The 22,618-nt window shown below is 49.9% G+C and overlaps 2 protein-coding genes across 7 annotated transcripts in view; one reads left to right on the forward strand and one right to left on the reverse strand.

Annotated features, from left to right (window-relative positions):
• PTPRU (protein tyrosine phosphatase receptor type U) overlaps window positions 1–4,738 on the reverse strand; it is a gene marked incomplete at its 5' end in the record, with an annotated part of 83,534 nt that extends 78,796 nt beyond the window's left edge. For all 4 annotated transcript variants that reach the window (XM_082668024.1, XM_082668022.1, XM_082668025.1 and 1 more), the window contains one exon: window positions 4,666–4,738. In XM_082668024.1, the coding sequence (XP_082524150.1) occupies window positions 4,666–4,738 (73 nt within the window). The remainder of the gene's footprint in view (window positions 1–4,665) is intronic.
• A 5,916-nt stretch (window positions 4,739–10,654) lies between these two features.
• MECR (mitochondrial trans-2-enoyl-CoA reductase) overlaps window positions 10,655–22,618 on the forward strand; it is a 30,463-nt gene continuing 18,499 nt past the window's right edge. For all 3 annotated transcript variants that reach the window (XM_082672187.1, XM_082672188.1, XM_082672189.1), the window contains exon 1: window positions 10,655–10,844. In XM_082672187.1, the coding sequence (XP_082528313.1) occupies window positions 10,681–10,844 (164 nt within the window). In that variant the 5' untranslated portion in view covers window positions 10,655–10,680. The remainder of the gene's footprint in view (window positions 10,845–22,618) is intronic.

Here is a 22,618-nt window from a genome sequence, read left to right on the forward strand (position 1 = left end):
CACACCCAGTTCCTCCCACGTCCTGGCACTGGGACACCCACACCCAGAACCTGAGATACCACCCACCCAAATAGCTCCACCCCCAAACTCCTGGAATCTGACACTTGGATACCCAGACACCCCAGCATCAGGCTCCCCAGGTTCAGACCAGCTTGTCGCCTCCTTACTCCAAGTTCAGATCCTGCCACACAGGGTAACCAGATGGCTAGACTCCCTGAGAAGCCACACATGTGTCTTGTGCCCCAGGCTGCAATCATACCATCAGAACCACACACACACACACACACACACTCTGACTGCCCAGATGTCAGAATCACACCTGCACACACCTCAGCCTCCTCCCTGAACCCCACCTGCAGGGGTCAACACAGGGGGCAGCTCTCCTCCCTTCCCAGGCTCACAGGCAGCCAGGACAGAGGCTGAGACAGAGGACAGAGTCTGCCCTCCTGCTGCAGGGCCCTCCCCTCCTCCCCAGACGCTCAGACTGACAGTTGGGACTCGATGCCTCTCACCAACTGCCGAACCTCCAGCACAAAGAGCTGAGACCAGGGGCCGGACAGGCCCTGCCAGCTGCTGGGGGGCAAGGGCAGTGGGGGTGGGGCTCGGAGGATGGTGGCTAGGGGGAGGGGCTGGCAGGCAGAGAGTTGACCTCTCCAACTCACAGCTCCCAGACAACACTCTCTGCATGGCCTTTTCACACACACCATCCCCCAGCAGAATTTTCCAGATTCCTGGAGGGAAACCTATTATCTGTAATCTCTACTTTCAGTGGAGTCAGTGCGCCCCCATCTGGCATCTCCGGCTCAGAACCTGACCCACGGGACATCACTCATTCTTTCATGCTGGGTGTATTTACTCAGCAGGAGTGGGCCAGGCCTTGTACCTGGCACTAAAGATTCAGAAGGAAACTAAATACCCAGTCCCTGTCCCCACAGAGCTCATGTAAGGGAGAAAGGACAAATAAACTGTAATTACAATAATTACGGTCTTATGGAAAACCCTTATCAACCCCCACCCTCCCTTTTTAGGCTAGAAGGGGGAGTAACCAAGGAAGGCTTCCGAGAGGAGGTGATGTCTAACCTAAAATCCTAAGGAGGAGCAGGAGATCACCCAGTGAAGAGGTGGAGTTAGAGAGTTCTGGGGAGAAAATATAGCTTGTGCAAAGGCCCAGAGAGGAGGTGGCAGGAGTGGACATTTAGTGGGTATTAGTAAGTGGGTTAGACTGGCCACAGCATAGGATGCAAGGCAAGTAGTGCAAAGCTGATGGGACTGGACAGGCAGGCAAGGGTTAGAGCAGGCAAGAGGACATAGCGGGAGGGACTTAACCCAGGAGGTAATGGGGAGCCTTCAAAGGGTTTCAAACCAAGGTTTCAAACATGTGTTTTAGGAAGATCCCTTACACTATGGAGGGAGGGGTGGAGGAAGAGGCTGGAGCCTTCCTGCCTGTGAAAGATGGATGAGGATGGAGAGAAGGGGACAGATGAGAGAGATCCTGAGATGGCATAAAGGTAGGATGCATCAGGATGTAGGGAGAGCAGCTTGGAGGAGGGAGGGGGTTAAAAGACGAAGGAGGGCACAAGGTACCCCAGCAACTCTAACTAACCCAGCCCTGCATGAAAAGCCACCACCCACCCCATTCTAGCTTAGCTGATGAAGGCATGGAAGGATGGCAGCATGCCTGGAGCAAGCAGGGTGTCCCCCTGGATCTTCCCTGACACCAGAGCTAGGACGGAGGCCGTCCAGGAGCTCAGCACCCACCCCCCACTCTGGCCACTCACACATCTTCCTGCTGTGTCCCTCCCCCACCCCCAGGGAGAAGGGCCAGCTGCCCAGACAAGCCTTTATTGCCCAACCTGAAACCACTGGGCAGCCTCTCCCTCATTCCTGCTGTCCACAACTCCAGCAACCAAAAGGACAAAATGAGCTAGAACGCAGCAGAATAAATTACTGCCAGATTTGCATGGCTCAGAGACATCACCACCCACCCTTTGGGGGGAGGGAGACTCAGGAGGCCTTCAGGGAGCTGGGCTGACTCTAATCAACGTGGGGACAAGGGGAGATCACATCCCTTCTACTAAGGGCTTCTGAATTAAGCTCAACAGTAATAGCTACAGGTGCCAGGAACTGTAGAAGTGAAGTGACTTGCCCAAGGTCACAGGGACAGCATGTGGCAGAGACAGACTTGCACCCAGGTCCCTCTGGCTTCAAATCACAGTCTCTGGCTCTGTAGCAGTCCTCAAAACCATCTTTTGTTCCCTGGCACTCACAAACAGAGCTTTAGTTTACAATCTACCAAGTACCATACACCTTCATTATGAAGCCCATGGGGCAGATGAGGAAACGGCGGCCCCAAGAATGGAAATAACCCACTCAAGATCTCACTCCCAAACCTCAGTCCTTGACAGTCTCCCCTACTGGCAGGAGCTAGGGCACCTGAGGGTTCTTGGAATCAAGATGATGGTGGCAGGGATGGGGGAGCATGTACCCTTGGTTTGATCTCAGGGTGGGGGAGGGGGACAAAGTTGCTGCAGGACAGGGGGAGGGATTGGGGGAGGATAAGGAGGGAGGCCGCCTTAGGCGTCCTCTCGGGCACCGAGCGGTCAAAGCTAAAGCTGTGCGCGATGGCCTGGGACCGCTGGGCCCGGCAGAGCTCAGAGCCAGTGGCCGGGGCGGCTGCAGGTGCCCAGGGAGCTCCGCCCGAGGGGCCGGAGGGAGCAGCGGGGCAGCGAACGCGATCGGGAGAGGCCAGTTCTCGGAGACCGGCGGCCTGATGGAGTCTCTGGGGCCGACGTGCTTCTGCCCGTGTCTTGGCTCGGGTACCCGTCTGGGGCGTCTCCCCGTTACTCAGCGCCCCAGGTACCAGGCTGAAGCCGCCCAACTGGAGGGGCTAGGGGTGCTGAGGCCACCACCGGTAAGGGACCGGCCACCCCCGCCCCAGGGGAGGCATCGGGCGCAACTCAGCAGAAGAGGGCCGCAGTCTGGGATCCCAGGCCTCAGGGTAGGATGGGGGGTTGGGAAGGGGGTGGACAGACACACCAACACACACACAGACTACACACGGTCCACAGCACACACGGGTACACAGACACAGCTTTAGATACACACATTCAGAAACGCTATCACACGTACAATTACACACACACACACACACACACACAACACAGCCCAAAAGACTCCAGACTCCAAAACACACCCAGAGACAGCGCGGTCATACAGCACACAGAAGCCCGGAGACACACGCTCACACACGTACACTCACTCACGGCCGTCCCGGCCGGCGGGGAGGCCGCACAAAGTTGCGGAGTCGACTGAGGGGGTGTCCCGGGAGACCCCTGCGTTCGCGGCGCCCCCAGCGCGCTACGGGAGGGGGCGCCGTCCGGCCGCCCAGAGCCAGGCCCGGCCTGCCCGGACTCACCCCCGCCCAGCTGCCCTGGAGCAGCCACGGCCCGGCCCCCGCAGGAGCGCCCGGGCGCCCGGCCTTACCCTCCCGCCGGCCTCGGCGCGCCCCGCGGCCCCCCGCGTCCGCCACCCCCCCGCGCCGGGCCCTCCCCAGTCCCGGGCCGGGCGCCCCGCAGCCCCGGCGCCGCCTCGGATCTGCCGCCAGCCAGCGCCGCGCCGAACTTGCGAAACAACAAACAGCCCGAAATGTCGGAGTCGGCGGCCGCCGGGCCCCCATCCCTCCCTGGCGAGCCTCAGGCCCGGCCCGACCCGGGAGGGGAGGGGAGGAGAAGGGAGGGGGCGCCGCCACGACAACTTGTTCCGGGCCCGCGCGCCCCACACGCACACCCGAGGGACACACACACACACACACACCCTGTCACCGCCCCCTCGGGCGGCCCCGGGCCCCGTGCACACACTCAGCCACGGCCCAGGCGCGCACCACACTCGCAACATTCCCGGACACGCAGCCAGCACGCACGAACACACTCACATCCGTTCCAGACACGCTCCTACACACGCATTCCCGGCACATTTGGCATTCACTCGGACCCGCGCAGCCCCCCGGCGGCGCACACCACCAACCCCAGACACTCCCACACGTACACACTGCGCACACGGCGCACGGACACACACGTTCCGGACCCGTTCCCACGCCTTCACACACGTACACGGATCTCACAAGCACACACACCGCACACGCGTTCCCTGCTCCACACGCGGGCAGAATCCACAGAGCACTCTTCGCCACACGCAGAACACAAACACACGAGCCATTCTCGGACACACAGCAAGCAACACTCCGGGCTAGGGCACACAAAATGCCCACAAATGCAGCACATTAACAGACACAACTCCTGCCACACAACCAAACTCAAATGTACAAACAACAGGCACACAGTCCTACTTGGCCCCACACACACTACACAGTGGCAGAGACACAAGACACTCAGCGCACACCCCATGCCTCCTCGATGCACACAACATTCACCTCAACATACTCGTGGACACACAACACACACAGCACCTCTTCTTGCACATAACTCAGGACACACACCATTCACAGGCACACAACACCATGAGCACACGATCGCACATCCCACACTCAGACACACAGGGAGCAGGCTCGCAACGTCCGGTCACCCAACACTCCCACTTTCTTTCGAGCTACGCCACGGGCGCCGGGGTCTCCGCGGGGCAAGCTGGGTCCGACCGACTCGCGCTTACCTGCCGGAGTCTCGGTCTCGGGCGCGCAAAGCTGGAAGGTGAGCGCCAGGACGAGAGCCTGGGCGCGGGCCATGGTGCGCCGCAGCCTGCCCCGGGGGCCCGGCGCGGGGGGCGCAGCCGCCGGAGCCCGAGCCGGGCCCGAGGAGAGCCAGAGCCGGAGCGAAGCGGCGCGGCGCGGAGCGGGACTGGCGCCGAGTCCAGAGCGGGAGCCCAAGCAAGCGGGGCGCTGACGTCAGGCTCGGCCGCGCGTTCCTCGGTCTCGAGGCGTCCCCTGCTGGCAGCCGCGCGCGCCGCTGCCCGGTTCGGTGGCCCGCGGCCCTGATGCGCCCCTCCCCCACTCCCGGACCCCCTGGAGATCCCCGGCTGGGCCCGGACGCCCACCAGCCTCTGCACCCACCGGGCACCGACATTCTTAGGTGAGCAGGTCCACGCCTCTGCTCACTGCCCGCGCCTAGCTCCCACACAGCTCTCCAGGACAGAGACCAGGGACACCCGGCCTCTCAGTCCCATCCAACGCTTGAATCCCCTCTACCTAGATCCCGTCAAATGCGCATCCATACATACCTCCAAGGACAGGGAGCTCATCACCTACCAAAAGCGGTGGTGGGGTCTTTGGGAAAGCTAGCTTTTAACGTCGTTCATAGTATTGCTTTACCATCCTTTTAAAGTTCATGAGCTCCGTAGTGATGTCCCCCTTTCATTTCTGATATTAGTAATTTGTGTCCTCTCTCTTTTCTTCGTCTGGCTAGAGGCTTATCGATGTATTGATCTTTTCAAAGAATCAGCTTCTGGTTTGGCTGATTTTTCTCTATTGATTTTCCATTTCACTGATTTCAGCTCTAATTTTTGTTGTTTTCCTGCTTCCTTGGCATTCAATTTGCTCCTTTTCTAGTTTCCTAAGGCAGAAGCTAGTTTAGACGATCAATTGCAGATCTTTCTTCTTTCCTCATATTATGCATTCAGTGCTATAAATTTCCCTCTGTGCACTGCTTTCCCCACATCCCACAAATTTTGATAAGTCGTGTTTTCATTTTCATTGTTTTCATTTAGTTTGAAATTTTAAAATTCCTCTTGAGATTTCTCCTTTGACCCATGTGTTATTTAGAAGTGTGTTAATCTCCAAGTATTTGGGGATTTTTCAACTCTCTTTCTGTTATTGAATTCTAGTTAATTCCACTATGGTCTAAGAGCAATCACTGTATGATTCTTTTCTTTTAAATTTGTTAAGGTGTGTTTTATGTCCCAGTAGGTGGTCTATCTTGGTGAAAACTCCATGTGATCTTGGGAACAATGTGTATTCTGCTGTTGTTGGATGAAGTAGTCTTTAGATGACCTCTATATTTAGTTGATTGATGGTGTTGTGGAGTTCAACTATGTCCTTTCTGATTTTCTGCCTGCTGGATATGTTCATTTCTTTTTATTTAGTTATTTAATTATTTACTTATTTATTTCTGGCTGCGTTGGGCTTCATTGCTGTTCATGGGCTTCTCTAGTTGTGGCGAGTGGGGGCTACTCTTCGTTGCGGTGCACGGGCTTCGCCTTGCGGTGGCTTCTCTTGTTGCGGAGCATGGGCTCTAGGCATGCAGGCTTCAGTAGCTGTGGCATGTGGGCTTCAGTAGTTGTGGCATGAGAGCTTCAGTAGTTGTGGCTCATGGGCTGTAGAGCGCAGGCTCAGTAGTTGTGGCGCATGGGCTTAGTTGCTCCACAGCACGTGGGATCCTCCCAGACCAGGGCTCAAACCCATGTCCCCTGCATCAGCAGGTGGATTCTCAACCACTGCGCCACCAGGGAAGTCCTATGTTCATTTCTGACAGAGAGATGTTGAAGTCTCCAACTGTAATAGTGGATTCAGCTATTTCTCCTTGCAATGCTGGCTTTTAAAAAGTTCTTCCTCTTTATGCCGTGAAATCTGCCCCCCTCACTGACTCTCATTGATTCTAGTCTATCCCCTGGATACACAGCTTAAGTCCATTTGGGCATCTGCCCAGTATAAGCTCTTGTACAATGACCACAAACTAGTTGTCCATTAGTACATAAGACAAGGCACCTTCTATGTGCTTCACCCACATAGACTCATTTAATCCCCACCACTATTATTCTTATTACACAGTTGAGAAAATTAAGGTCCAGAGAAAGAAAGTGACTTTTCCAAGGTTATGCATAGTATGCAGCAGCACCAAGATTTGAATCAAGGCCATCTGGCTTGAATTGAATAGAAGCTGAGACCTGTCTTCCATATGGAACAAATCAACGAACGCTGGATACTGATTCATCTGTTCAACACTTACTCTAAGCCGAAGTGGAGACATAAAACAGACAAAAATCCCTGCCCTCACGGAGCTTATATTCCAATGGAAAGACAAGAACAATAAACAACCAAAAAAAGCAAATTCTCTGGTATGTGAGACAGTAATATACTAGAGAAATGGGGGAGAGAAACAGTAAGGGGGAAGGGGATTCTTGTAGTTTTAAACAGAGCACCTACTATATGACATATTCATTATGTGTCTGCACCTCTACAACATGAGCCCCCTAAGGGCAAGGACTCTCTCTTATATCCCACTGCTTGGTATCTGGCATGTAGTCAGCACTCAATAAATATTGAATGGATGATTAGATAAATGAATGAATGTAGACATGGTTCTTGCCTTCATGAAGCCTACATTTTAGGGGGAGAGACCAATAGCAAACATGCAGAGAAGAGACAGAAAGGATCATCCAGAAAAGGAAACTCAAGGAGAAACATCTGATGAAAAAAAGAAACAACCAAGGATGCTGCTGTTTCCAGAGGACTCTTGCAGGAGCCTCATGGCAGGAGTTTACCATTGGTCCTATTTGGGGGGATGTGGAAACTGAGGCTCAGAAAGCATAAGGCACTTCCCCAAGGTCACACAGCTAGTAAATGGTGGGCTCAGAGCTCAGACCTAGATCAGACTGATTCCACAGCCCTCTGCTCTTCGTGCAGGGGAAGACTATGGGCAGAGACTGTGATGGAGGGAGAAAAGGAACACAAGTAACAGATGGACAGATGAAAAGAGAACATTCTGCTCCACTTGAAAAAGACCACAAGCTTCTATAATCCTTGAGAGTAGAAGGAAGGGAAACAGAAAGTCTTGGCCTGGAGCCACTGGCCCAAATCTAGGGAAGAGGAGATGGCACCATAGACAGGGCCAGGCCATGAGGAAATTCAATCACTTTCAACTCATGGAATATTCATGATGCCTACCCTGTGCCAGGCCCCATATTGGGTGCTGGTGTCATGGAGATGTGCTAAACATGGCCCCACTCTTGCCTGGAGGGGGAAATGGCACATAAATAAATAAGAGACTATGTCCTAAAGGTCATAACACCAGTCCAAAGAAAACACAAAGGCAGCAGGGGTTAACTCAGGCTGAGGGAGTGGAAAACAACATCAAAGAAGGGATATCTGAACCTGGAGTTTCCTAGACAGGCAAGGCAGGGAAGAGCATTTCAGGCAGAAGGAGCAGACTGAATAAAGGCACAAGACATGGAAGTACTGGGAAAGGTGGGTGTCAGGTATGGTTGCATCATAGTCTCTACATGGCCCAATAGCAGGAGATAAAGACAGTATGGAAGTTGGGGTACAAAGGGTCTTAAATGCAAGGCCAGGACAATTGGGCCTGAACCTTTCACTCAGTGGTTCCCAAACTGTGCCCCTGCAGAAACCCTGGTGTTCCTCAAGCCCAGCTGAGGCATCCTACTGTTGAATTAAAACCACAGCCATATTTTTCTAATTTGCAAGAAGGTAGATTAATTACAACGAGTAGAAAGTTTTTGTTGTCATTTTAAGGTGTTTTTCCTCCATATATTTTTCTGAAGAATTTAGAATGTGTTAGTAGTGTGAGAGAATGTTAGAATTAGCATAGAATCATAGTTTTATTTACAAGTTTAATATATCAACAGTTCACAGTGTTCTACAAAGAACTGTAGTTTATGGTTCTCCCTGAGTATTGAGGAATCATGGAAGGACTTTAAGCAAGGGAAAGACAAAATCTGGTCTTTCTGTTAGGAAAAAAAATGTCATTCTGGAAGCCTGAGAAAGAAGGAAGTGGAGAGGGAAAAATAAGGGAGAGAATCTCAGGAAGAAGGTTGTTGACACAGTTCGACCTGAGAGCTGATGTCCTGGGCCTATCAGGATGGACAGGGGACTAAGTCCAGCCCCCAAAGAGGAAGACCTGCTGGGTAATTCTCCACGCTTCCTGGCTAAGATGCCCAGGAAATTCAGAGGAAACGATTTAGTATAGAAGATAATGTCAACAGCTCAATGTCACCTAGGGAGTCTTGCAACAGAAGTAGAACTGTGGGTCACTGTGAAAACAGAAGATAAGCAAGACTGGGTATTTGTGTGTGTGTGTGTGTGTGTGTGTGTGTGTGTGTGTGTGTATTGTGGGACCAAGTCTTTCTCCCACCATGGAACACCAACTTTCTCTAATAATAAAAATAAGTACAAACACTTTTTAAGCATGTACTATGAGCCAGTCTAGATGTTTTACATATGATGTTTCTCATTCAATCTTTACAATAACCCCCAGGAACATTTATCAAATGCTTTCATGTGCCAAACATTGAGCTAAATGCTTCAAGTGAATGATATCTCACAACAGCCTTGAATCAGATACTATTATTTCCTTCCTTTTACAGGTAAGGAAGTGGAAACACAGAGAGGCCAGGTGACTTGTCCAAGATCAAATGGACTTGTCCAAGTCCAGTGGCAGAGCCAGGACTCAAAGCCAAGTTGGCTAGAATGCAGCACGTGCACTCTTCATCATGACATTTTCTTTTCTTCCTCAGAGGAAAGGCTCTAAGTTGGCAAGTTTGGGGTCAATAAAATCCAGTGAAAGGAATTCTTCCTTGTCCTTTGAAGTCCTGATTCAGTGTTTCTCAAGTTTGTTCCCCAGGCCACCTCCATCAGAATATTCTCGAGAGCTTCTAAGAAATGTAGATTCCTGGACCCTTCCCCAAGATTCTAACTCAGTAGATCTGAGATGAGACCTCAGGTGAGTTTCATGCCTATTGAAGATTTTGAGTCACGGGACCGGCTCCAACAGCACTCCCTCCAAGGGTGCCCACCCCCACCCCAATCCCAAAACACCTCTCTCCTTCAGACTCCAGCAGTGCCCTCTGTCATGTCCTAATATTCAACTGGGGTGTTGGTTACGCTCATGTCTTCCTTCCACTAATAATATGATCTAGCATCTTTCTCGGGCTACACCCTTTTACCCATTGTCCCATTCAATCCTACTGCACCCTGAGCATTCTGAGAGGGGGCTCTCCTTCTTATGATTCCTCCCTTGTAATCTGAGCACACTTGGCATTCTACAATGTGCTATCCGGTCCACGACAACATTATTCTGTTGTTCTATCCAATCCTTACAACAATCTTGAAAGAAGTATATTAGCCCCAATGAGAAAACTGACTCAGTTTCAGTCACTTGCCCGAGATGGCCAAGGTAAGAAGTGGAGGGTCTAGGATGTGAACCTGAATCTTCTAACTCCAAACCCAGTACTCTTGCCTCTATATCAGCTTACATACATCTCCTCTACTTGGTGTAGGGAAGTAAGCTTTGCCACCCTATGCTAGCAGAAGACAGCGGGGATTAAATGAGATAATGCCTTAAAGGGCCTGGCAGAGTGAACGCTCAAATGGTGGGGAGGAGGAGAAACTGAGGCCAGAGAAGGTGAAATGTCTTCCCCCCCAAGTCAAACACCAATCGCAGACCACAGACACAGCCTTAGGCCAGTATCAGACGCTCCTTGTTAGGAGTTCAACTCTGGCAGGCTCAGAATCTCCGAGACTCCCTTAAGTCCCTCCACCGACCAGGCCTCGCTCCCCTGTCAGTCTCACCAAGCGCCACCGCGCGGACCGCGGAGGAAGGGGACGGCCTTCTAAAAGGAGCAAAGGGCGTGGTCACGCGACGGGGCGGGGCGCAGGCGCGAGGTCGCTGGAAGATGACGTATCTCACAGCGTCCGGCTCTGAGTTAACCGGAGGGAGCATGTGGGTCTGCGGGGCGCGAACCCCGGCTCAGCTGCGGCGGCGGCTGTTCCCCGCGTTCCGCCGCCGGCGATCTGCTGCCGCCGCCTTCTCCGCATCTGCCGAGCCCTCCCGGGTCCGGGCGCTGGTCTATGGGCACCACGGGGACCCAGCCAAGGTTGTCGAGTAAGACACCGCGCCGAAATGGGGCAAGGGAGCTCGGGTTCCTGGAGGGTTTTAAGATGGGCTGTGGAAAATGGGGACTGGAAAGGGAGGGACAAGTCCCGAGGAGGAAGGCAGCGAATAGGACCGAAACTGTAGCCCAGGGCGTGTGTGGTAGCTCAGAAAGTCGTTGCTTGGAAGTTGAAAACCCGAGAAGCACAGTTATAATTGTAGTAATGGCTGACGTTCATTGATCCTGTACTGTGTGTCGGGCAATCCCTGTGTAAATGGATGCTCTCATTTAATCGTCACAACAACCTTTTGGAGGAGGTACTTGATTTAGCCCCGTTTTGCAGATGAGAAAATGGAAGCATGGGAAGTAAAATCACTTGTCCAAGGTCACACAAGCCAGTGAGTGGCAGAGTCGGAATTTTTGAACCCAGGTCTGTCTGACTGGCCTACGTGAGTTCCTACGCTCTATTATATTATGGAAGGAATTTTCAGAATACTTTTTGGTCCATTTGGATCTTCACATCTCAGAAAGTAGGTCAGAGATCATTGTTTCCATTTTACAGAAGGCAGGGGACTTGTCCAAAGTGATATAGCTAATAAAGATTGGAACAGAGACAGGGATCCATGGCTTCTGAGTCCTGTCTCGTGTGATTTCCTCTCCACTGCGCATGTGCCTTTAGTTAAAAAGAGATCCTGTTTTGGAGCCATACAGACCTAAGGTCAAATACAGGCTCAGCCTCTTAGTAGCTGTTTGATCTTGGACAAGTCACTCAGCCCTTGTTACTTTTATGATTATGTCCTAAAATTCTGTTGGATCTTAACCCATGATTTTCACATGTGGCTCATAAAAACAGTATGTGAATTTTCAACGATTATAAATCTGCACATAAGCGATTATAGTCATTCAAAAGAGCTAGTAGGGTCACTAGTGGCGCTAGGGCAAAAGCATGGGTCTGGAGTCAGAAGACCTGGGGTCAAATCCTTGCCTCCCTGCCCTAGCTGTGTGTGTTTGGCAACTTACTGAGATTCTCTAAGCCTCGGTTTCATCACATTTAAAAATGGAGACAATGTAGTCATAGCTCATAGTGCTAATCAGCTGCAATAAAAGGAATGCTCTTCACCAGAAAGCACCTGCATACTCTCTTGCAGTCCCTTATTTCCAACTCTTCGATTCCCAGCAAATGGTTTGATTGTTTTCCAAAGGTCAGGCCAACAAGGAGTTATTTTCATGATTAAAATACAGGCTAGAGGGCTTCCCTGGTGGCGCAGTGGTTAAGAATCCGCCTGCCAATGCAGGGGACACGGGTCTGAGCCCTGGTCCGGGAAGATCCCATATGCCAAGGAGCAACTAAGCCCATGCGCCACAACTACTGAGCCTGCGCTCTAGAGCCTGTGCACCACAACTACTGAGCCCACGTGCCACAACTACTGAAGTCCGTGCTTTACAACAAGAGAAGCCACCACAATGAGGAGCCCGCACACAGCAAAGAAGACGCAACACAGCCATAAATAAATAAATTTATTTAAAAAAAAAATACAGGCTAGAGTGCTGGCTTCAGCAGCACATATACTAAAATTGGAACGATACAGAGATTAGCATGGTCCCTGCGCAAGGATGACATGCAAATTTGTGAAGTGTTCCATATTTTTACTTAAAAAAAAAAAAATACAAGCTAGGTGTTTTGACAGCCAAAGGGGTTAAGCCTCAGATAATTTCACAGTCATGCACTCAGCCTAGCCACATCCACCATTAGAGCAATTGAAAAGAATGTTGAGAAGACACGTCAGTCAATAAACCCCAATTTGTATGTTGATCATAGGTAATCACCATGTTGGGAAGACAACTCCCTGAGGATTGCTGTAATGAGTTGGTAAAGTTCTGATGAACACTCTTTTTCCGAGAGTGCACCCCAAACAGGAACGATGTAGTGCCTCTCTCACAGGCTTGTCATTTATGCGTCTGGTGCAGGACCTGCCACAAAATAGGAGCTGCAAAAACGTTTGTTGAATCTGAATCTAATTTCTGTAATAAGTGCACCTTTTATTGAGTTCTGTGGTGATGAGGAAGGCGTCTCCAATGTGCAGGGACCTGTGAAAAGGCCTGGGAAGGTTAGGCAGCTGAGTGCAGCTGCCTCCTGATTGATTCCCTCCCCTTGGAGAGTCAGGGAAGCTAGAACAGACCGGTCTGGTTGCAGATGCCACTTAGGGAAGAAAGACAGCTTGTCTTCTTGTGTGGGACCCTGATAATTTCCGGGAAGTTCAAGACATGATACTTCCACGAAGCATTGTATTCAAGCTTCGCCTCACATCTCAGTCACCTGTGGCACTTATGGAAACTATGTATTCCCAGGTGCCACTCCCGAGGTACGTAGCAGGTCTAGAACAGCCCTAAACATCTGAGTTTTTAAAGCTCTCCAAGTGACTCTGATGCCTAGGCCAGGGTTGAAAACCATTGCCCTGTGGATACGGATTGTCAGGCACGCAGTAATTCTCTCCGCCCCTGAAGGGCAGCTTTCCCTCCTGACCCAGATTCAGGTGACCTGACTTGATCGTGTGTGGACTGAGGCCAGAGGCTGGGATTCTCTTCTTTGTAGTCATGTCTTAGGTGGTTTAGGGTAACCACGCTGTCACAGAAAGAATCAGGTGTCCTTTAAACATCCTGGTGACTGGATGTGTCAGGTTACACCAGGTGGGGTCATGGTGTCTGAGCAGAGTCCGAGCAGAGTATTCCCCGACCTGCTGTGGTTTGCGATACTTGCACTGTGGGCGGAGCTCTGGGAACAGCAGGGAGGGAAGGAGAAAGAGTCTGCTCAGATCTGAGAGGTTGCAGAACTCCTCAGAATGCGGCCTCCAGGGACCTCCTGTTCTTGTGTCAACATTCTGAATGTCCCTCTCTTCATTCCTCTTGGCCCCAAACATTCCAGCTGTTCTCTACTAAGGCCTTTTCCTTTGGTCTCTTAGAGTTTCTTTCTTTTATGCCCAAAATGAATCCCCTAAATAAGCACTTGGGCCTTTTTCATGTAAAGAATTGAACTGCTGACCTAAATGAAGCAAGACTGCAGGAGAAAATTACAAAGATGGGAGAATTACAAACATTCCAGAACTTTCAGAGGTCCCCATGACCATCAGCCCTCATGCAGAGTTCTGGATTCTCTATGACATAATTCCAAGAAACTCCAATGTCCTCTTTCCTTTTGTTCCTGGAAGTCCCATTTTAGAACTTGATGTTCTCTGGATCTTATAGTAAAAACAGCTCTCATTTATTGTGTACATACCATGAGGCAGGCATTGGGCTAAGTTCTCCACATATATTATGGATTTTAAGAATCACAGTAGGGGCTTCCCTGGTAGCGCAGTGGTTAAGAATCTGCCTGCCAATGCAGAGGACACGGGTTCAAGCCCTGATCCGGGAAGATCCCACATGCCACAGAGCAACTAAGCCCGTGTGCCACAACTACTGAGCCCGTGAGCCACAACTACTGAAACCCATGCACCTAGAGCCTGTGCTCTGCAACAAGAGAAGCCCGCACACCACAACGAAGAGTGGCCCCCACTCACCGCAACTAGAGAAAGCCCGCTCGCAGCAACGAAGACCCAACGCAGCCAAAAATAAATAAATAGAATAAATAAATTTATTTTTTAAAATTAAATTTTAAAAATAAATAAAAATCACAGTAACCCAGTTTGCTCATTGCTATCACCATTTTACAGATAAGAGAACTGAGGCTCAAGACACTTGAAAGTCACTCGCCCAAGATCATACAACTAGGATGTCCCTTCTTTACTAAAGGTCCATGATATAGACATAGGCCTGAAGAAACAATGACAGTCATTGCAAATGTTTTTTGAGCATGAGATGGAGTATAATACTGGGAAGAAGATAGGTCAGAAGAGAAGGCGAAATTCTAGGTCATTCAGGTGACCCCAAGTCTCTGCTCTTCATAGGACGCACAGCCCCCTCCCCACCCCCAGGGAAGATGGTAGGAATGCTATCCTCTGTCTCGTCCCCTTTTCAGGATCCTGAGATTTTCATAAAACAGCATCCTAGTCATCATGGCTTTCTCACCTGCCTGCTGCTAGCACAGAATGAAATGAAGCTGTGAAACCTTTGGACAAATACCCTTTCTGTCTTAGCCAGATGGAATTTGGGGGAGCATGTGGTGGGGACCCAGGTTGTATAGGTGGTGAGTTCTCACTGTAGGGCACTGTTTACTCTCAGGGGATTTCTTCTTTTTTACAGTTGATGTCAGTGTTTAAAACCAAAACTCTGTGCAAATGACTTGGTTTTTAAACCAGAATTACAGTACTTTGAAAAAAAATTTAGCATTCTGGTTTGGCACCCTAAGAACTGGTATTTGTTTGCTTGTTTGTCTCCTGGAGCTATTTTCTGTGGTCATGAATGGAGGAGAGGACAGAACTCATTGTGCACCTACCACGTGAACCAGCATTTATTCTTCGAGGGCCTACTGAGCGCTAGGTGCTGAAGGCGCAGAGATTGATAATCTGTGGCCTTTTCCCTCAAGGAGCTCACATTCTAGTCCAGGAGATGATCCAGGGGTAAGTGCTATGATATCTATGTTCAGAGTCTGTGGACACCCAGAAGATGAGCACCCGACCCTACCCCCTCGGGGTGGTCAGAATGCTTTCTCTGAAGACATGAGATCTAAGTTGAGTCCCCCAGAAGATCAGGTGAGCCGTATATAAGGAGGGAAAGTGGAAGAACCTGCATGGGCAGAAGCCCAGAGGGAAGAGAAAATGTGGTGTGTCTGACTAAGGAATATTCGTTGGGCGCCCTCACATGTGATCTTTGAGGGAGGAATCTGTGGAAACAGGCTCAGAAGGGGCGAGCCTGAAGTCGCAGGATTCAGACTCAAGCTGGATTTCACATCCTGTGACACCGTGACATTACCTTCCCTCTTGACTTCACATGACGCGGCCGGGTTTGGGGCCCAGCCCTTCTACCCTCTTTTCCTCATTCTTTCCTCTGAGGGTGAAACTTGGCAGCACACCTCTGAGGGATTGCACCGTAGACCAGGGCTTTCCAACGTGCAGAGTGTCTGGGAGGAAGTTCTTATCATCCGGCCCTCTCCTAGCAGCTCCTGCAAGCACGCTGGTGTGATTCCAGGTCTTTCCCACCCTGGATGGCGTGGGAAGGGTCTTCATTTTAGAGAAGGAAAAGCAAAGATAACATGAGGCTAATCTGTGGCTCAAGGGGTGTCATTGGGGACCACCTGCAAGCGCACTGGCCTGGCTTGTAGTCCCACCCACGCCACTCATTGTTAGATTGAGGACATCACTCCAGTCTCCATTCTTTTCAGTTTTTGTTGTTGTTGTTGTTGTTTTGTTTTGTTTGGGGGGGTGTTATTGAAGTATAGTTGATTTACAATGTTGTGTTAGTTTCTGGTATACAGCAAAGTGATTCGGTTATATATACATATTCTTTTTCATATTCTTTTTCATTATAGATTATTACAGGATACTGAATATAGTTCCCTGTGCTATTCCATTCTTTTCATTTGTTTTTTGATAAAAGAAAGGGGTTGACCAAGGTCAGTAGCAGGAAACATGGGAATGCGTGCCATCCCCCCGCCCTGTCTTCTGTGCCAGTGACAATCTTCACAGCTCCCTTTTCTATGTACCTCAGAACCTACACACCTCTTTGCCTCATTCTCCCCAAACAACACTCTTTCCTGCCAAGACAATGAGGCCTCAGTACCCTTCTCAACATTATCCTGCAGCCGTGGAAATGGTTCTGAGGCTTGAGTCCTCTGATCCAACAATCGTCCAGCTCCGGCAAGTCTGTGAAGCTGAAGCAGGTGTTGGACTGCCTGCTCGCCAGTGTTTGCTCCAGGGAGCAACGATGTGACTTGAAATAAGGGGTCCTGGGCACAAGATTTCACCAAGGGCCCCCTTTGCCATTGGTTAGTTACACAATCAGAGGCCCAGCAGGCAGGGGCTGCATGGTCATCGTCCTACCCATCAAAGAGAAAAGCAGCTGCAGGCGGGGCCTCTGCCCCCTGCTGTGGCCCAGTCGTGCTCTCTGAGGCAGCAAGGAGAGTTAGGCCTCAGCAGACTAAGCAGCAGACTCTCTGCAGCTCCCTTCACGCAAGTTTCCTGATGTCAGCAGATGTAGAATGTTATGGGGCTCGCAACCTTCCTGGTCATCTTAGCTGAGGGACGTAGGAGATTGAGAGGGTAGGGAGAGGGTTTCTTTGCCAACCCTGGGTAGAAACTTGCAGAAGTTGCCATCTGTCTCTGATTCCCTTGCATTCAAAGCGATTGTGCTACAGAACAAAAAGTCCTGAATGGTGGGAAGGCAAGATGACTTGGAGGCAGAGAACCCGGAAGAGGCGCAGGGAGGAAATCGGGAGTGTCCGCACACCACGAAGAAACACAGAACTCGTGAGCTTTGCCCAGGAGAGGCAGAGCGCCCAGGACTCCATGAGAAGCCCCCCAGCTGTGGCCACCAGCATCCCCTGCTTCCTCCACAGTTGCCCGGTTGTGCCCTGCTTATTAACGATTAATCAAATGCCCAGCACTTCACTAAATCACAGAAGGCGGCTTGTTTGTGACCACGGGGACTGCAGACAGACCCGGGAGAGCCACGTAAGACATCAGCTACCTTCCCCCAGTGCTCTGTGATGGAACGCACATTCTTGGCTCTCTGTAATGAGCAGAGGAGAAAGTCTCCGTGGCCCATGACAACTCTTCCTGCGCAAAATGACGAGGGACCACTTTGAGGTGATTGAGTGGAAGATGCAAGATAAGTACAAATGGTTGCTAATTAAATGCGGAAGGCAGGAAAGATATCTTAGCAGAGCTGGCTGATGCCCGCCTTACACGGCCAGCATAACTGAGCCAGGCCCCAGAGTACTGGCCTCTTTTTCCCCCTCTCTCAAAAGGCTCTTTCTTCTGCCTGCTTTTGTCTCCCTTGTAGTTCATATGGCATCACAGGTGTACAGCCTTTGCCTCAAAGGAGCCATTGTGACCTTATCCAGTGTGGGATCTGTCGAATGAAGGCAGAGGCATCCCTCCGAGTCGCGTGGCGCCACTACTCACAGGGGAGGGACTGAACAGTCTTGGGAAAGTGTCTTGAGATCCAGCCAGGCTGTGTTTGGGTGCCTCCTTTGCACTCCATAACACAGCCACCAGTTCCTTCGGTGAGTTTAAAGCAAAAAAAACCAAGAAATTGCTATCATTACACCCGAGGTCCAACTCTGGAATTCAGACTCGGCCCGGTTTTCCTTCCTGTCTCGGCAGAATGGTATCCTTGACGACGCTGTTAGAACTGTCTGCAGGAACAGCAGTGTCTAGTATTGATGGCATTCCGTGGGGCAGGCTGGGGCTGGTCTTCCTGGTGAGACGCAGCTGGACCAACACACCTCCCCCTGCGCAAGCAGCCTGTGTCAGGCCTGTCCCCGCCCTCACCCACCTCTGTCTGCAGCTTCAACTTTCCGTCTCCTGCCCCACTCCCCTTCCCTCCCACTTCTGTGAATTTCAACTGGTGCAGAGCAGCTAGGCTCCCAGAAGACAAAGAAGAGAACTGGGAGCAGGCTGCAGCCCAGTGCAGCACTTTTCAAACTGCTGTCTGGGGTACTCAGTGTGCTGTGAGGGTAGTGTTCTCAGCTGAGTTAACTCTGGAAACTCTGGGTTACACAAAGCCACGTGGGTTTCTTTACTGGAGGACTTCTCAGAGCCTTTATGACTCTAATGTGCAGTTTGAATCTTATAAAGGGAGTTTAGTAGGCAGCGTTTCCCAAAAGTATTGGACCCCAGGGAATACCTATTAATATCTCCCAGGACAGAGATTCCACACACACAGTGTAGGGGATGCCGGCTTAGTATTCGACAGTCTGAGCTTTGGAGTCAAGCTTAAGATCAAGTCTTGCCACTTACTAACAGCTTAACCTTGGGCAAGTTACTTAACTTCTCTGAGCTTCAGTTCCCATCTGAAAATTGGGGTGACAACACCCTCCAGACAACTTGAGGACTCAACAGCATCTTGTATATGAACGCTAAGCACAGTGTCTGGAGCTTTAATTGTCCAGCCAGATCACCCAGAATAAGTTTATCTACTATCCTAGACTCCACCTACACGCAGCTGACTCACCTCTGTGTGTCCAGTGCAGAGCACCCTCTGCTGCATTCCGTACTGCAGGCCACCTGCTTCAGGCTCCAGATGTAACACCTTCCTCCCCACTCCAAGCCACTCTTCTTTCCTCCTATCTCAACATCCAGTTGCCCAAGCCTGGGAGCCATCAAAGACTCCCCAGCCACCCCCATGGAGTCAGTCGCCAAGTGATATCAATGCCACTTTTTATTTAAGAGATTCCAGGTTATCAGATCCTTCTCTCCATTCCCACAACTCCAACCTAGACTGCACCTGTGCCTGGCCTACCATCAGGTCAGATTCTTTACCATTCCCTCTGGCAGGAAATCCTTCGTTTCTCTCAGTCCACCCCATAAGCTCCTGTTTATCCTTCAAGCTTCAGCTAAGATATCACACCTTCCGAAGTCCCTTTGGTAACCCTTTGCTATCCCTCCGGCTGGTCACACACTCAGTTGGCTTTAGCACTACAAGCGCCCTCCCAGTGTTTCCACATGTGAGTCCCCACGCCATCAATCTCCTGGGCAGGAGATACTATTTTTTTCATCTTTAAAGCCCTTGGCACAGTCCCTGGCACTTAGTAGGACTGTTGATAAATATTTGTTTAATTAAATTTACTTGAATTTTCCGAAAAGTTGCCGTCTTCCTTTGAGTGATTCATTGATTTTTTTCAGAGGTATAGCCAGCTGTTTCAGAGGTTTCCTTGGATATTCCCACCTCTGACAACAGCTAACATTTCTTCAGCATCTACTGTGTATCAGGTACTCTAGCAAGTGCTTTATGTCCATTAACTCACCTAATCCATGAGCTGACTTCTAGTGTTCTCCCATTCCACAGATGAGTACTGTGAGGTTCAGCTAGCTGGTCGATGACTGAGGTAGGATTCACACCGAGGACTACCTGTTTCACTCCAAATCCATGTTCTACCCTTCATCTATGAACTGAGAGCTACCTGTATTCTTATCCTGACCACGGTCATCTAGATTTTTAAGAATTACAAACGTACTGCAAATTTGATCTGCACTCTCCTGTGAGGAAAAGAGGCATGGGTTTTTGCTTAGATTGAACTCCCTTAAGGATAATCTCCATTTTTATTTGTACCCATCATTCAGCGGTATTTTCCTAAACAGCCCAGGACCAGGGAGAGCAAGTACCAGCCTCAGTAGCTAAGTCCTTGGGGTGTGAGCCCCTCCCCTGACGCCCTGACTGTCGCTTTTGCACCACATTTTCTCACTAAAGAGGAAAATGGGACAATTTCTTTAAGAAGCATTCTCCAGCACTGTTGTGGTCCCAGATGCTGTGCTGAACACTGAGTTAAGACTAAAAGTTCTCTGCCCTCCGTGAGCTTACAGCCTAGTAGGGAGACAACACACATTCTGACTTTAAAACTGAGTGATAAGTAAAAAGTACCCTGAACTGAGTCTGAAAGACCTGGATTCAAATCCGAAGTCGTATCTGCACGCCAAAATCCAGAAAGCTCTGAAAACTAGCAGTTTCGTTTTTTCATAACTCATTTGGAGGCAAAACCTAATCTGGAGTGAGGTTTTTATATGGTCACTGTTCAACCCACTTAGTGTGAATATTCCTACTTTTTGCTTCAGGAACAATGTGTCTGATGGGAGTGCTGCCTGTCCCCTAGGGAGGGGTGCAGCTAACACACGGGCCTGAACTCTGGAGGACATCCGGCCCCAGGAGTTGGAAAAGGAATGTGAATTTGTGATCAGTTGAAAAAAATTATGAAAAGACTTCATAAACTAGATGGTCTTAAATGGCATAGTCACCCCCATCTGTGTAATGGGAGCACTGAGGGTGGAGCAAGTGATTTTTTTCAGGGCCAAGAAGAGGGTCAAAAGATGCTTTAGGGGACAAAAAAACAAACAACCCAATCCAAAAATGGGCAGAAGACCTAAATAGACATTTCTCCAAAGAAGATATACAGACTGCCAACAAACACATGAAAGAATGCTCAAGATCATTAATCATTAGAGAAATGCAAATCAAAACTACAATGAGATATCATCTCACACCAGTCAGAATGGCCATCATCAAAAAATCTAGAAACAATAAATGCTGGAGAGGGTGTGGAGAAAAGGGAACACTCTTGCACTGCTGGTGGGAGTGTGAATTGGTTCAGCCACTATGGAGAACAGTATGGAGGTTCCTTAAAAAACTACAAATAGAACTACCATATGACCCAGCAATCCCACTACTGGGCATATACCCTGAGAAAACCAAAATTCAAAAAGAGTCATGTACCAAAATGTTCATTGCAGCTCTATTTACAATAGCCCGGAGATGGAAACAACCTAAGTGTCCATCATCGGATGAATGGATAAAGAAGATGTGGCACATATATACAATGGAATATTACTCAGCCATAAAAAGAAACGAAATTGAGCTATTTGTAATGAGGTGGATAGACCTAGAGTCTGTCATGCAGAGTGAAGTAAGTCAGAAAGAAAAAGACAAATACCGTATGCTAACACATATATATGGAATTTAAGAAGAAAAAAAATGTCATGAAGAACCTAGGGGTAAGACAGGAATAAAGACACAGACCTACTGGAGAACGGACTTGAGGATATGGGGAGGGGGAAGGGTGAGCTGTGACAGGGCGAGAGTGAGTCATGGACATGTACACACTAACAAACGTAAGGTAGATAGCTAGTGGGAAGCAGCCGCATGGCACAGGGATATCGGCTCGGTGCTTTGTGACCGCCTGGAGGGGTGGGATAGGGAGGGTGGGAGGGAGGGAGACGCAAGAGGGAAGAGATATGGGAACATATGTATATGTATAACTGATCCACTTTGTTATAAAGCAGAAACTAACACACCATTGTAAAGCAATTATACCCCAATAAAGATGTTAAAAAAAAAATAATATATCATGACAAAAAAAAAGATGCTTTAGGGGAAGTAAAATTTCAGCCAGGTCCTAAAGGGTGAGTTCAATTTCTCACTTTGCAGAGAAGCTGTGGAAAAGGAATTCTGGGCTGAGGGAAGAGCGTGTAGAAAATGTGCAGGAAAAAAATGTCTTTAAGTAGCTTGAGCACGTGGACTCTGTCAGCTTACAGAAAAACTCTGATTATCTGTCAAACTGCAAGAGAGAAGCAGTACAGATGATATAAAGGGGCAGCTAGTCCACAATCCATTTGCTCTGGGCAGGATTTTTCTCTGGAGGGCAGACTTACATATGTGTTCACAGAGAAACAGTGCCGTCTGGGCCGACGCCTCCCTCCTTATCCTGGTGGAGAGGCTGTGGAGCCCTCCCCCTGGCCCCCAGCTCCCCAAGCAGGCCCAGCAATGGTCAAGGCTGCCCACTACTCCAGGCTTCTCTTGCAGCCCTCTGCGTGGTGTGGGTTCAGCCCTTCACCAGCCGGCTTCTCTAGCGTCAGACTGCCAGGTTCAAACCATATCAGCCACTTAACGACTTTTGGTGGCCTGAAACAAGTTATTTATTGCGCCTTTGTTCCTCCGCTGTAAAATCAGAATAATACGAAAGCTCACACGGAAAGCACTCAGCTGCGTGCCTGACTGGTACATACTCAAACAGTAGTTATTATTATTACGAGGACTCTCCCTCCTCCAGCTACGTATAAATACATACATTCCGGGCTTCCCTGGTGGCGCAGTGGTTGAGAGTTCACCTGCCGGTGCAGGGGACACGGGTTCGTGCCTC

The sequence above is a fragment of the Grampus griseus genome, assembly GCF_964374135.1.
Source record: "Grampus griseus genome assembly, chromosome: 1".
NCBI lineage: Eukaryota > Metazoa > Chordata > Mammalia > Artiodactyla > Delphinidae > Grampus > Grampus griseus.